At 41.3% G+C, this 14,243-nt stretch overlaps 1 protein-coding gene and 1 pseudogene across 3 annotated transcripts in view; one reads left to right on the top strand and one right to left on the bottom strand.

Moving 5' to 3' along the window:
• Window positions 1–8,379, top strand: part of MIDEAS (mitotic deacetylase associated SANT domain protein) — a 75,436-nt gene extending 67,057 nt beyond the window's left edge. For all 3 annotated transcript variants that reach the window (XM_075192476.1, XM_075192478.1, XM_075192479.1), the window contains exons 10-13: window positions 1,054–1,206; window positions 2,944–3,138; window positions 4,258–4,436; window positions 5,876–8,379. In XM_075192476.1, the coding sequence (XP_075048577.1) occupies window positions 1,054–1,206; window positions 2,944–3,138; window positions 4,258–4,436; window positions 5,876–6,107 (759 nt within the window). In that variant the 3' untranslated portion in view covers window positions 6,108–8,379. The remainder of the gene's footprint in view (window positions 1–1,053; window positions 1,207–2,943; window positions 3,139–4,257; window positions 4,437–5,875) is intronic.
• Window positions 642–760, bottom strand: LOC142109460 (5S ribosomal RNA; annotated as a pseudogene).
• Window positions 8,380–14,243: the final 5,864 nt, after the last annotated feature.

Here is a 14,243-nt window from a genome sequence, read left to right on the forward strand (position 1 = left end):
CCGGGGAGAAGAACTTATGCAGCTTCTTATAGAGATTGTTGTGTAATCAATCTTATTGGAAAATAAATAAACTAGAGAATAAAAGCGCAAAAAATATATATTCTCCTCGACAATTATATAACCACCAACACAATATTCTAGTAAAACATTTTATTAAAAAAACAATCATGTATAACCATAAATCAAATTATGGATAACTCCTAGGATAATGGAGGAACAAGCAGTAATAGAATTCAGAACTCAAATACACAAGAGAAAAATAAAAGTAGGTATTAAATATAACCGTCTCTGATTGTAAAACTCAATGGTGCACATGAGATAAAATAGTCTATTACAGCAGTAAACCAGGGATAGTAAAGAGGTTTCTTTAACTTTATCAACAGTCCAATAGAGATTAACTCTTAATCTGTGCTGTATAACAATTTATAACTCATGGACAAAACGATAGCTTCCAATAATTGTGGAACTATAAGTCCCTCGTACAGTTGAACGCGTGAGCCGACCAGGCGGAATTAGCAGTCCACAGATTGTCTCCTATTTAGAATTATACTAAGACAGCCGTCTTATTACCCAGCTCTGTGAGTGACGTATCCTCCGAGCTCACCTCCAAGGGAGGCAGCGGTTAGCTATATTCTTTCCTTGGTCTACAGCACCTGGTATTACCAGGTGGTCTCCCATCCAAGTACTAACCAGGCCCAGCCCTGATAAGCTTCCAAGATCAGACGAGATAGGGATTGTTCAGGGTGGTGTGGCTGTAGGTGGTAATAAAAGGTATATGATGAAAGCCTCAGTCAGATGTCCATAGCATAAGTAGTTGATCTTAATAGGGCACAGCAGTCAAGTTTAAATAGCTGGATCAAAGCGTATCTCTCTTATTCCACGAAAAAAAGACAATGAGCACGAGCGCTTGTTCCTCCAAATTATCCCACAGTAACTTGTGGTTTCCTCATGGAAATAAGAGAGCGAAGTTTTGATCCAGCTATTTAAACTTGACTGCTGTGCAAACGTTATATACAGGTGTACTAACCCCCTTTCCCTTGCTGCTGATTCTAGATTAAAACAAAATCGGTGTCTCAATGTGTGGAGTTTTACTACACCTACAAGAAGCAGGTGAAGATAGGTCGCAATGGAATGTTAATCTTCGGTGATGTTGAAGCCGCAGCAGACGAGAAAAACCCCAGAGAAGACTCTGAGATTGACATAAAGGTATTTGTAAAGTCCATATCTTGTAAAGATCATTTTTTTTCCCAATGGAGAGCTGCATCAATAAAGATATATTAACTGCTTTAACGCCTTGTCACCATCTGCTAATAACTGGCCACAGGATCAGCAGGCAGTCATTCTTCTGCCTTACAGCACAGGGGTCATGAGTTCAATTCCCGACCATAACCTTATCTGTGTGGAGTTTGTATGTTCTCCCTGTGTTTGCGTGGGTTTCCTCCGGGTGCTCCGGTTTCCTCCCACACTCCAAAAACATACTGCTAGGTTAATTGGCTGCTATCAAAAATTGACCCTAGTCTCTCTCTCTGTCTGTCTGTGTGTGTGAGAGTGTGTGTATATTAGGGAATTTAGACTGTAAGCTCCAATGGGGCAGTGACCGATGTGAATGAGTTCTCTGTACAGCGATGCGGAATTAGTGGCGCTATATAAATAAATAAATGATGATGATGATGATCTTTGCATTTAAATTGTATACACAAAGAGGAACTCAATGAAGACTTAGAAAGCACAGGAATAGTGGCGTATCTATAAATATTTAATCTTGTTCCCAGGGAAAAGGCGAAGAATGACTATGGTATTAATCCCAGTAGGAGAAGAGTGTCCACACTAAGCACATGTATTGTACATGTCATGTAGTAATAAGCGTGGGCTCATTAGAACACTTCATATATAATAACCTCTTACCCCAGCGGTAGAGTTGTAATGACCCTATCGTTAACGGCTGTCTTAACCCTTTGCTTGATTGAACAGTGCAGGGGCACGTGATGTTCTAGGAATCAGAGACACCCAAATATTCAGTCTATTAAGTGTAGTAAGTGTTCTGGCCGTCTTCCAGCGGGGCAGGGACCTTAAATGTCAGCTGTTGTATGTGGAGCGTAGAGGAGAGAGGGGAGTGTCGGCCAGATTAGCCTGTGTAGGAGAGGCTCTTATTTCACATCTGCTCTCTCTCTCACATGTTGCTTTTAAGTCAATGCCAAGCTGGTGTTAATAGCTGTAACTCCTGTAATTGCTCAGCAGCTAATGCCCGAGAAATATTTAGCAGAGAAATGCCAGTATCATCCTGTCATCACCAACCTGTGCAAAACGGCATTAGCTTGGCACATTTGGATACTGCATGTGCTAACGTCTGTTCATGTTGTAACAATTGATAGAAGATTTTATTGGACCTGTGGCTCTGAAGAGTTAAAGTAATAATTAAACTTTCAATTATTCGCATCAAAACAATAATACTATAGTGACACACATGTAGTACTGTCTGGGCCCATCAGGCTCATGTTTGCTAACTAGAGTGCAATTTCACTTCCTTCATTCCCAGAATGCAGCAGTACACTGAACTGAATCTGGATTATTGGTTAATTGTGAATGTATCATATTTGTTTTAAAGATCTGTCAAATTGTGTTTATGAACTGGTGTAATTCTGGTTAAATAAGAATTTTCCAAGTATAAGTGTTTTGTATATGCTGGCTAGAAGACTGGTGGTCCTTGCACACTGGAGGGTATCATTGTGTTGCCAGTCTTAGCAGTTTGGAATTTTGGGCAGCCAAAAAGTGCGGGTCCAGGAGCCCCTGCACTGGTACAGGTGATAAATGATGCATCTAGATACTCCTATCAGTCCTAATACCACTGTCCTACTCTACACTGAGGAGATGGCAGATTACAGGGAACTGACATTCCATCTGCAGTATTTTCAGTTGGCTTTAATAATAACTCTTCTATTAAAGAGCTCACAGCGACTTGCACCGCCTATCCCGCCCCGAAAAGAGTCGCCAAAAGAGGGCACCACAGAAGATCCTGAAATGGACAAGAAGACGGAGGAGAATAGAGTGCAAGTGAAACTGGAAAAAGAAGATGATGATGAGAAGAGGAAGGTGCTTTCCCAGGCAAAGGTCACACAAACCCTACAGGCCAGTGAAATGGTGAGAACCGCAGAGCGCTTCAATAGACACGTTATTGATGAATCTCTGGCACAGGCAGAATATACTTTGCTGCGAGGTCTCAGGATGTCTTATGATGCCACTAGGTTTTACATTGGCCATTAAGCATTATATCACAGCGTTGTGTGGCCTGAACATAAGCCTGATGCTTGATGATAATCCATTTAAAATGAATCGGATTAGTATTGGGAATTGCAGATAGAAGATGACCACTATCCAAGGCGCCATTGTCTTAAAGGGTAGCTGTGAAACTAATGCAGATACTAGGTGTGCAGGAGCGCCAGGACTTATGGGTCAGACAAAGAGAATTGCAGGACTTCCCATATGGAACACTTTTGCATCTACCATTAAACCTGTGTCTCCCTATAAATGTGTCGCAGAAAACTTTGTGCTCACATGTAACTTTTTTTTTTCTGAACATATACTGGGGGACAGGCCATAAAGCACAACACACAAAAAAAAGCGCGTCTGCAATGTTCTTAGGAATATTGCGGACAATTGAATCTGACCTTTAGAATGGCAATGCACCTACTTTATACTGCATACATGTTAAGGGTACAGGGGCCTGCAGTACCATCTCAGACAGGCAGCGACCAATCCATGTATGTGGTTGGCATCTATATAGGTCAGATTAGTGAGAATCAGGCACAGTAGCAGGAAAAAAAGACAATGATTGCTGTAATTCTGTGAGTTTTGTCACACACAAAGACAGGCTCACCAGGTGCCTCCTCCTACAGTAACTATAAGGAGCTCTGCAAAACAGTTTAATGATCAGAACATCAACGGCATTGTGGGAAAAGATGGGGGTGGCTTTTTAATGGCTTTTAGTAGAGATTAGGCATGATGCCCCAGATTACATAAAAATCCCTTATCCCAGGTCCCAAGCATTCCAGATAATAGATCCTATACCTATATATAATAAAAGCCAGATTAAATACAAATTAAAGTGTACTGGCTGCATAGTTAGTTATTAAAAGATAAAACACAGTATTTTAAAATATTAGTATTGTCTATTTTTTTTTATTTATTTTTTTCATTTTAGTCTAAATTTGGAGCCTATCTGTCTTTGTCCGCATGACTAACTTCTGTGTTTTTCTTCAGCCAAATGACACACTGATCTTAAGAAGCCAAGATCCCGACACGTCGATGCCCGATAAGAATTCCAAGCCGAGGGGGCGGCGATCACGGGCTAAAGTTCCCCCAGACGACACACAAAAAACAGAGGTGCAAAACAAGCCTCCTGAACAAGAGGGCACTTTCCCATGTAAAAAATGTGGCAGGTAGGTAACCAACCAGTGCCCCCATTGGAGCATGCCTTTCACAATAAGGTGCTCAATAAAAGAAAAGTTTGTGTCTGCATTTCTCAGAGGTGTTTAACAGGCTCAAGCTAGAGAGAAATTGTTTGTGAAAAACTCTATAGTGCAATCATTGTGTGTCATTTATTAGTCATATCAATAAAGTAAATTGAAATGCAATGATAAAAAAACACATAAAACAATACAAATGCTGTTGTGAAAAATCAATATTATTGGCTCACAGTTCAATACATTTAAAATATGCGATGTAATAGGGTTAAATGCAGATACACTGAATAATAACATAAAATGTAAGTACAATAATAAAATCACTTCAATAAAAGAAAGTGAATAACTGTTTAAGTTTGAGGTGTCCAAACTCAGTCCTCAAGGGCTACCGACAGTTCATGTTTTCAGGATTTCCGTCTGTAGAAACAGGTGCGCTAACTACTGACCCAGCCAAATAGATTAGTTCACCAGTGCATGATTAAAGAAGTCCTGAGCTTTGAGTTTGGACACCTCTGAACTAAGTGATGGGGAGAGAGTCCATAGTTGTATATTTAATACTTTCTTTTGAACTTACTGTACTGAAGATGTCCTGGTCTGTACCCTGTTAATTAGGAACTTCATATGGTTCCTTCAAAAGAAAATGCGGTCCCAGTTAGGAGTATTTAACTCCTCTCGTCTGTCCGTGGTTAGTAGGTAAAAAGCTTAAATGTGATCAGTGTACCATGTTATGGAGGCTGAGATACTATTCCCCACGTAGAGATCACTACACAACCTAATCTGCCGGAGAATGGGCCATCCGTCTGTGCTGTTAATTCAATTACAGACTTGGGGGTAAATGTATGATCCTCCGATTTTTTTCAACTCGCCGGAAATCGGCGACTTTGCAGGTAAAATTTAAAGCGGCGATGGCTTGTAAAGGCAAGCTTGCCGGCGAGTTGAAAAAATCGGAGGATCATACATTTACACCCTGGAGTTATTTGTAGCAGTGCATAAGGCTGTTTGAATTCTATAATCATACTTTTTTTTGTTTACTCCATGTTATGTGCAATTGGTATATTTTTGTGAAGTTTTATTTTGCATTTTGTAATTTGTATATGCTCAAATTGTAAACAAAGTATTTTAAAAAAAAAAAAAAAATGCAAAAGCAACAAAAAGTCCACAAAATAATACAATATATAACTACAGGAAAACAAACCATGAAATAGGCTTTGCAATGGGTGGGCTGATAAAGTTTAACTGCAGAGTAGAACTGACAGCTCCATGTTGTCATTTATTTTATTTACTAATGTAATACTGAATTGTCACAACATCAGATTTAATTAGAAAATAAAAGCTTAGAGATTCTTCCATACATTTATTTTAGTAAAACAAAAATATTTAAGAGTAAACTTTGTTTTTTGTTTTTTTCCCTCCAGGGTCTTCCTCAAAGTGAAAAGTCGCAGCGCGCACATGAAGAGCCACGCGGAACAGGAGAAGAAAGCAGCGGCTCAGAGACAAAGCGAGGCAGCGGCGGCGGCAGCAGCACGAGCCGCATTACATGCCAGATCCCGTCAGATGGAGAGCAGTGACAGCGGGAGCAGCAGTGACAGTAGTAGTAGCAGCAGCAGCAGCGAGAGCTGTGACAGTTCAGATGATGGAGAGATATAAGTAGAGCACTCAGCTGCTGCAGTGAGGCTGGACCCTCGCTCCATTCCCTCCTTTTTTTTTTTTTTCCCCAACGTTCACAGTTTCTGCAAGGATCAAATTTGACGATTTAAAATAGACTTGGAACTTTTTATCTTTTTAAATTAACTATTTATTGGGAAAACAAATCTATAATGAATCGTGTTTTTGAGAAAAGAAGTATTTTTATCCTACACACGTGCCTGTAAAGACAACCTACATAAAGACAGCACTTGTCGCCTTTCCTTTGAAAGCCGCAAAAAGGACAATTTATGCCAACGAAAACGAACATCTATTTTGTGGACCTTGCTCGGTTTAATATCACCGTGTACACTGGATTTGTGCACCAAATCATGAGTGCGATACTACAGATTTGCCAATATTTAGCACTCTTGTTGTTGGTGACCTGCATGGACTGTAGACCTTGGAGGTCAGCAAGAACGCAGTACTGAAGATTGTCCAATGGAACTATCATTTTCATCCGCAGTTTAAAGGGCACTTGTCGCACAAGGTGGGAACCTTCATAATGTAGCCATAATAATGCACCCCATCCATTGCCTACAAACTCATCTATACTGGTCATAAAATGCTCCAAAAAGGCCACTAGTTCCTGATGGCATTTTCATGTCCATATTATGTCTGTCTCCACAAAGTGCAGGTGATGTGCTCTTTAATACAGCGAGATGAAAATAATCTTGTGATGTTGAGAGATTACTATTGGTAAAAAAAAAAATGAATAATCGTGTGAAACTATTCACTTCCTAGCACAGACTTGCATACAAGTCGTAATTATTTTTATTTTATTTTTTTTGTACATTTTTAAAAAAAAATTGTCTACAATAGGGAAAAAGACAATAACAAATGTATATAGACTATATGTAAAACACCTTACATATACTTTGTTTTGTAAAAATAATAATCTTTATATGCTTAACAGACAATCTGAATATGTTAATAGTTTTGGAGAGAGTGACTGATACCCTGTCTTAATGTTCACTGCCTCATTTCTTTTGTATTCTTTTTTTCTTTTTAAATGTCTTCTCATTATAAATGCATGACCCGAAGATGTAATAGATGGTAATGACGGACTATAAAACACAGTATTCTAATAATTATAGAAGCTTTATAGCTGTTCAAAGCAATAGAGAGTATGAAATGTTCATAATATATCTGTGAAGTCAGACGTTTCCATTTGACTTTTTGTTTTTTGTTGTAGCATAAAGCAATGTTCCCTTCACTGGATAATTTGTACATACACGAGAGAAGCTCGGACATTTTCACACGGCATATGTGATACTAATAATCATACCTTTCTCCCATGTCTGCTGTTCTGCACAAGGGCTTTTATATTTAAATGGTAAATGGGACAGTCTATATATGATTTGGGTGCCAAATGCAGTTACAAAATAAAATAAGTTTACAATAATGCTCGTGCTGTACCTACGTTTAGAAGTTTCCAGTTTATCGGGATTAGGGAATCTGACATTTAGGGCCCCACTTTATACAGCTACTATAAGACAGAATGTGCTATCCTCCATGCTAAAATAATCACGCCATTGGTAAACGGCATATGTAAAATCCTAATATTACACTATTCAGCCCCCAAGTTTCCAACCAGTGGATGCAATGTCCTATTTCTCTGTAGTCTGATTGCTGGCAAGATCTAGAGGTAAAATATTAATGTAGGTTTGTTAGGCTCTCCCTGCTACCGAATACAAACAATGAAGGTTTCCTCATTACATCATATATTTTGTAACATGTTCAAACGTGCAGATTTAACTACTCTGTAATGTAATATTTGTACTGCCAGTGACCTACAACCGATAAGTAGGAAAATAAAAGGTTAAAAAGGGATCTCCACCCAAAATGTAAATCCCCACAACTGGTAATAAGATAATTAGCAAATTATTGTTGAAAACATTTCTGCTGTCTTAAACTGGAATAAAAGTTGTGTCTAACTGAAGGTCTGGAATGAACCCTCACATCCCCACCCTTAGTGCTAAGATAAATCTTCATTTACAACCAGATGTCAGCAGAACTGTGAATAACAATGTTTGCAAATCAGCTTATTTTCATTTGGGGTGTATGAATGAAAACACATTAAGGGACATCTCTTAGAAATGTATTTTGTCGAGTGCATTGAAGAATGTTGGATTACAAACCTGTATACTGTGTGCTACTTGAATACAATATATTTGTTATATTAATAATTATTTTTTTATGGCTATTATAAAAGGTCTGTTAATTATCACCATAATCAGAGTATTTTGTCTTCTGTAGACTTTAACAAATTCAAGTGTGTTCTTCAGTTGGGTACAAATGTCCTTCAATTAAAAATCACTTCATATTTGCCAACTCCCAAACAGTAATGTTATGGGCACTGTAGCGCTAAGAGATGATCTTCAATACACTAACTATAACATGTTTAGAACATGGGACACTAGCCAACCCCCAGTATGATCAATGGTCAGGGCATTTAATATGTGTGTGGGTGGCTTCCCAGTTATGTAAGGCAGGCTTACATCTATCTATCTTATTTATCGCACCACCATCATTTGTAATCCTTTCCTATCCCTGCCTATACCCCCCAATATTTTTTTCTTCAGCAGGTTGAGCTGGCCCTGCTGTCACACACGTTGCTGCTGCTGCTCTGGCTCATTCATAGGCAGTGAACATGTGCAGAGTAGTGATGTCACCACAGCTCTCTGCCAATCAGTGATGCCGGGCAGCAGGATAGGGTGTTACACCGGCCAGGGACCAACCCCTCCTCTTCCCAATGCTTGTATACGCGGTAAGGAACAGGAGAGGGGAAGCGGGCTGTTGTTTTGTGCTCTGTAGATATTAGAGAATCCTTGACGTTTCTACTCAGACTTCTTCAAAATTGTAAATTCAGCAGGTTATTTGAATATTTAACACAAGATTATTTCCCTGGCGCTCCACCACTTTAAAAATAGTCTAACACTCTTGGAATGTATTGTAAAATAAAATAATGCACTTCGTGCTTTGGTTTCTAAATAGACCTGCACAACAAAATCTATAGTGCACGTTGATAGAAGTAAAAGTATTCCTTATCATTGATTGGTGCTTGGTTTTGTTAAAATATATATAATAATGTCTATAAGTTCTAAGTCTGTGGCTTTATTCCCAAATGGTAAACACTCTTGTGTAAACTTACAGTTTGGGAGGTTAAGTCAGAGTCCAATGGGTCCTTACGATATCCATTCTGGTGTCTGCAGCGAGAGCTCGCTCCGACTGTGTTGTCCCGTGCACAGGGAACTCCGTTGGCGCAGCGCTTGGGATTTTTCCTATATTTGAATATTTAAAACTAGTCAACCCCAAAGACTGCATTAACTAATGTCATCTTTTCTAAATACATAACTTTGAATTGGCTGAATTAGCACAATGCATGTAATCCGTTTCTCCTGCAATCTTAACCATTCAAAATTATTTTTAAATTTTACTTTATATTTCATGCAAAATAAACAGGATTCTTGCTACATCCATCTCACAAAAAATGGTATCTCTTGCTCCTAAATATGAATCCTACCTGTTGACTGTAAAATATATTGCATGACATATCCAAATACCAGTCTAAGAATGTATAAGTGTCACGGAATGTTTCAAGCTGAAGGTCACCTGCAGGTATTAGCGCTGCTACACAGGGAGGCGCGGAGTCTAACACACCACTGGTCTTCACCAGGGACCCCCGCAAGGGAGTTTGGGTTTCACCGCAAGTGGCGTGCAGGTCGCGGCCCTCCCAGGAAGCTACCAGCGAGGTGAGTGGTGAACAATTGCAATCTTACAGGCAGAAGTTGTATCCATGTGGGCAAGCGAGGTACCATGGAGTAGATAAAGCAAAGCCAGAAGGCCAGGGGTCTAAACCAGGAAGCACGAAACAGACCAGAGGAGAATCCAAAGCGAAGTCAGGACAAGCCGGTTTGGTACACAGAAGTGTTGGAGTATAGGGAGACCTAGTTACTCTGACACCCTAATGGTGTCAGAGTCTCCCTTTTATAGTGGTAGGTGTGTTATCATTGGTGGACAGGGAATCGGGGAGCACGTCCCATTGCCGTAGCAACGGCCGCGCATGCAGCCAGGACCTGGCCAGAGGAAGCGTCCCGTTGCCTAGGAACGGTGCTCACCGGAGATGGAGAGCGGCGTCTGTTCCCGGCAAGAGAGGAGAAGCGGGGACGGCGTCTGACAATAAGTCTGTCTTCCCTCTGCATCTGAAAAACCCGTTAACATTCAGTGAGACCCTTTTTTCCATGAGTCAGAAATGTTTGGATGTACAAGTACGGTGGAGAACATACTATAGTACTGGATGGCAAATATAAGTCTGGGTTGGTGTTGATGGGTGAGACACGATTCAGCAGCCTATTAGAAACATTTTAAAAGGAAAACAAATGCAGGTGACCCATCCCAAGGTAGCTCACTATGGGACCGGACCAGTGTATAAGCATGCTTCTGTGATATCAATCTTAGACACACAAGAAGAGTATATAGGCTACTGTATGAATTTGTAAGTGGCGTTTTAAAAGGGTCAGTCATCTTTGCGGTGGGTCAGTGGCAATTATGAAAACATAGGGTGTTTAAATAATATCTTTACCAATGTGTAGAGCTAAAAATGATTTTTATATAAAAGGTAAGTGAGCTTTATTATATCTTGTGATTATAGATAGTAATCCCAATTAATAATCCCTAATTCTTTTAAAACCAGAATATAATAAAATGTGATCATCCTAGGAAACAAAATAATGATCCAGCTAGTTTTACTAATTGAGCTACATGTGCAGGATATCAGTTTTAAGGTCATGTACACATAAAGATGTCTCTCATTGCACTACAACTGGGTTTCAACAGAAACTTTGCAGAGTCCATGTAGCATCCGTTCATCTCTGACATGTCACCGATGCTTTCCACACAATCAGTGAGGAGACAAACCAAAGGGGAAGGCAACAAAACAACAATGACCAGCACAGGCGAGGGAGAGGCAGGTATAAGTAGGGAACACCCAGGTGCAGGAGATAATTAGTGACACACTAATAACAAAGGAAAAAGGTACATTAGCAGCACCTCTGGTGAACAGAGGTACTGCCAGATAAACATAACATAAACAAGTCCAAGGTCCAAAAGGCAGGAGCTGTCAATGCAAAGCAGCATGCAAAGGCTGCAGGCATACCCTGACAATGTGGACGCAAAAACGTTGAACTGATAACATTTGTTAAAAGTGTGGACCGAGAGCCAGGTGACTACCCAGCAGAGCTGGTCCACAGTGGCCCCATTATGTGCAGCCCCAGAAGCCCCACCAACTGCGGAATGCGCGGCAATGCTAGTAGGCACAGTCCTGTTGGCACTGATGATGTATGCTTGTTTTACTGTAAAAGTAAGCCACCTGGCAATGGTTTGCTTGGAAGCTGGTCAATCCTGTTTATGGGGATCAAACAGGACGAAAAAATGAGTCTGTACAGCGAATGAGTGAAGTCTGCTGGACATAAACACGTAAAGCTTTGGCCATGTCCAGATACTCTAAAGTGGAACCCAAGTGTTCGTCCTGGAACACCGGGACCACAATTCTGCTTGATGTGGAATCCTGAAACCACCTTTTGTTGGAAGGAGGGTATAGTACGGAGCACCGCCCTATCTGGAAGATGAGGAATGCTTCTCTGCAGGAAAGGGCCCCAAGCTCTGACACTCGTCGAGCAGACGTAATGGCCAACAGAAACGCAACCGTCTATATCAAGAACCTAAGGTCTGTTGACAGTAGAGATTCAAAGTATGGGTTCTGGAGCATGTCCGCCAGACACTTTCGGAAGTATATGGTTAGAGACAAGACTTGAACTTTCAAGGATACCAAGCGGAGCCCGGTATCCAGACCATCTTGGAGAAAGGCCAGCAGCTGTGGCAAGTGGGCAATACCTTTGTGACGGACCTGTCCTTTACACCACTTAATGTAGGTACGTTAGATCCTGTGATAGGGTGTTCACAACCATAGGGAAGAATCCCTTGGACCGCCAGAAGCTGACTTCATCCACGCCGGTAAAGCCAGCTGAGGCAGGTCCTGATGCTGAAAAGTGCCCTGAAGGAGGAGGTTGTCGCGAAGGGGCGGAAGAGTCTCCTGGCCCACAGCTATGAAGAGAATGTCTGCGTACCATATACCGCATGGTCAACTGGAAGCAACCAGTATAACTGGAATCCCACCTTGTTTAAACCGAAAAACCAAAATCCTGATGGTGAGGGCCAGGTGGCACTGCAGAAGCTGATCTCTGGGGGCTTTGATCAGCATATTGTTCAGGTAGGGCACTATCCTCACCCCCATGGACCGAAGGTGAGCAGCCATAACTGCCATGATTTTTGTGAATAGTCTGGGCGCCTTGTAGAGGCCAAAGGAGAGCACCCTGAACTAATAATGGGCAGCTCCCACCGTGAAGCTGAGCAATGGTTGGTGACCTGACCATATGGGGATGGGAAGGTAGGCATCCCGAATGTCTATAGATGCCAGGACTTCTCCCTCTTCCAACCCATTTATAACTGAACGAAGTGACTCCATCCGAAATCTGTCCACTCTGCAGATGTAGAGTCTTTAGGTTCAACATGGGTTGCAATAAGCCATCTGACTTGAGGACCAAAAACAGGTTTGAGTAGAACCCCTGCGTTTCTGAATTGCTGGGACTCCCGATGAAAGAAGAGAAACTACGCACTGTAGCATCGCCTGTCTTCTAGGGAGGGAAAAGGAGGTTGCGCAAGTCCCCTTGCGGCCGTGAGAAGAGGAGGGTGTGAGTCAGGCTGCCGGTTTTTCTGGAGGTCTAGCGGGATGGCTGTTGGTCAATGAAGACCTTCCTCTTTGGGAGGGATCTCTGGATCTAGAAGGACTGCCCCTGCTCGCCTGACCTCTAGCGGAGAAGCTGCCCGAAAGGGCTGGCGGAAAGACCTGAACCTCTATGTCCAAGGTTTAGGCACATTGACAGGAAGGAATGTACTTTTACCATCCGTAGCCTGACAAATTATGCTTTCTAACTCTGGGTTGAAAAAGTACAAAGCCAGAATAAGGAAGCTCCTCAAGGGATCTTTTAGATTAGAAGCCAAAAAGAGTTCTTCTAGCTGTCACTGCAGAAGCAGGCACGGAAGATGACATTGAGGCTGCATTTTGAATCACCTCATACAGGTAACCTGAAGCCTCTTTCAGGTGCAAAGAAAGGTGGAACAAGTCCAAGTTCGAGTCCTGTAATCCCTTTTCCAGTTGGTCTGCCCAAGATTCCATGGCTCTGGCAACCAAGGCCATGGGTCTAAAGGGAGGCTCCGGCAGCCACATAGATTTAAAAAATCCTTTTACATTCTGCTCTGCGCTATCCTGAAAGGTGGCAGTGTCCAGAACTGTGAGTGTTGTCATGCCAGTCGTACCACTGGCGTATCCACCCTTGGTATTTATAAGTAACTATCTGCAAAATAAAGTTGGACTTTGTAAATGATCCTCTTTCTGTTGTGTAGTCTTAGCTGTGTTTCCTTGATTAGAGATTATCTTTTATTTATAAAGCGCCATAAAGGGTCCTCTTGACTGTGACAGGTTTATCAAAGTGGCCACTGAGCTCCTTTTTGTTGTTTTCATACTTTTCTGTGTGTATTGTAAAATGCTTATAGGATCAAAGGCTGGGCCAAGATGTCTCCACATATTTTGCCAGGGAGCTGTCTCAGCTGCTTTCTACACATGTGCAAAGAATGTATCTTATCAGTAGTGTACCAATAGAGAGTTTGAAAATCATCTTGATACCCTTAAATGAAAGTTGAATCCAAGATCCTTTGGCTGCATTCCAGCTTTTATACTCAGAGAACAGAGAGACCCTGTCTCAGACTGGACCTGTATGATGAAAGGTGCCAGAGTTGATGCTGTTTTTCTAGCTTTTGTGTGAAAGGAGGGGTCCTGGAAATGGACTGTTACCTGAACATATGGGATTTAATATTGGAAGCTAAGTATTAATTACTTTCACTTTTATATTATGCTTGTTGTAAAAACAAAGATAAACTTTTCAGTAACTTTTGCAGTCATGAGTCATTAACTTTGTAACCAAAAGAACCTCATTCAACCTGGAACAGGCGCCGTACATAGAGAGAGACACGTGGTTATGT

Source organism: Mixophyes fleayi, chromosome 12, assembly GCF_038048845.1.
Source record: "Mixophyes fleayi isolate aMixFle1 chromosome 12, aMixFle1.hap1, whole genome shotgun sequence".
In the NCBI taxonomy this organism is placed as follows: Eukaryota; Metazoa; Chordata; class Amphibia; order Anura; family Limnodynastidae; genus Mixophyes; species Mixophyes fleayi.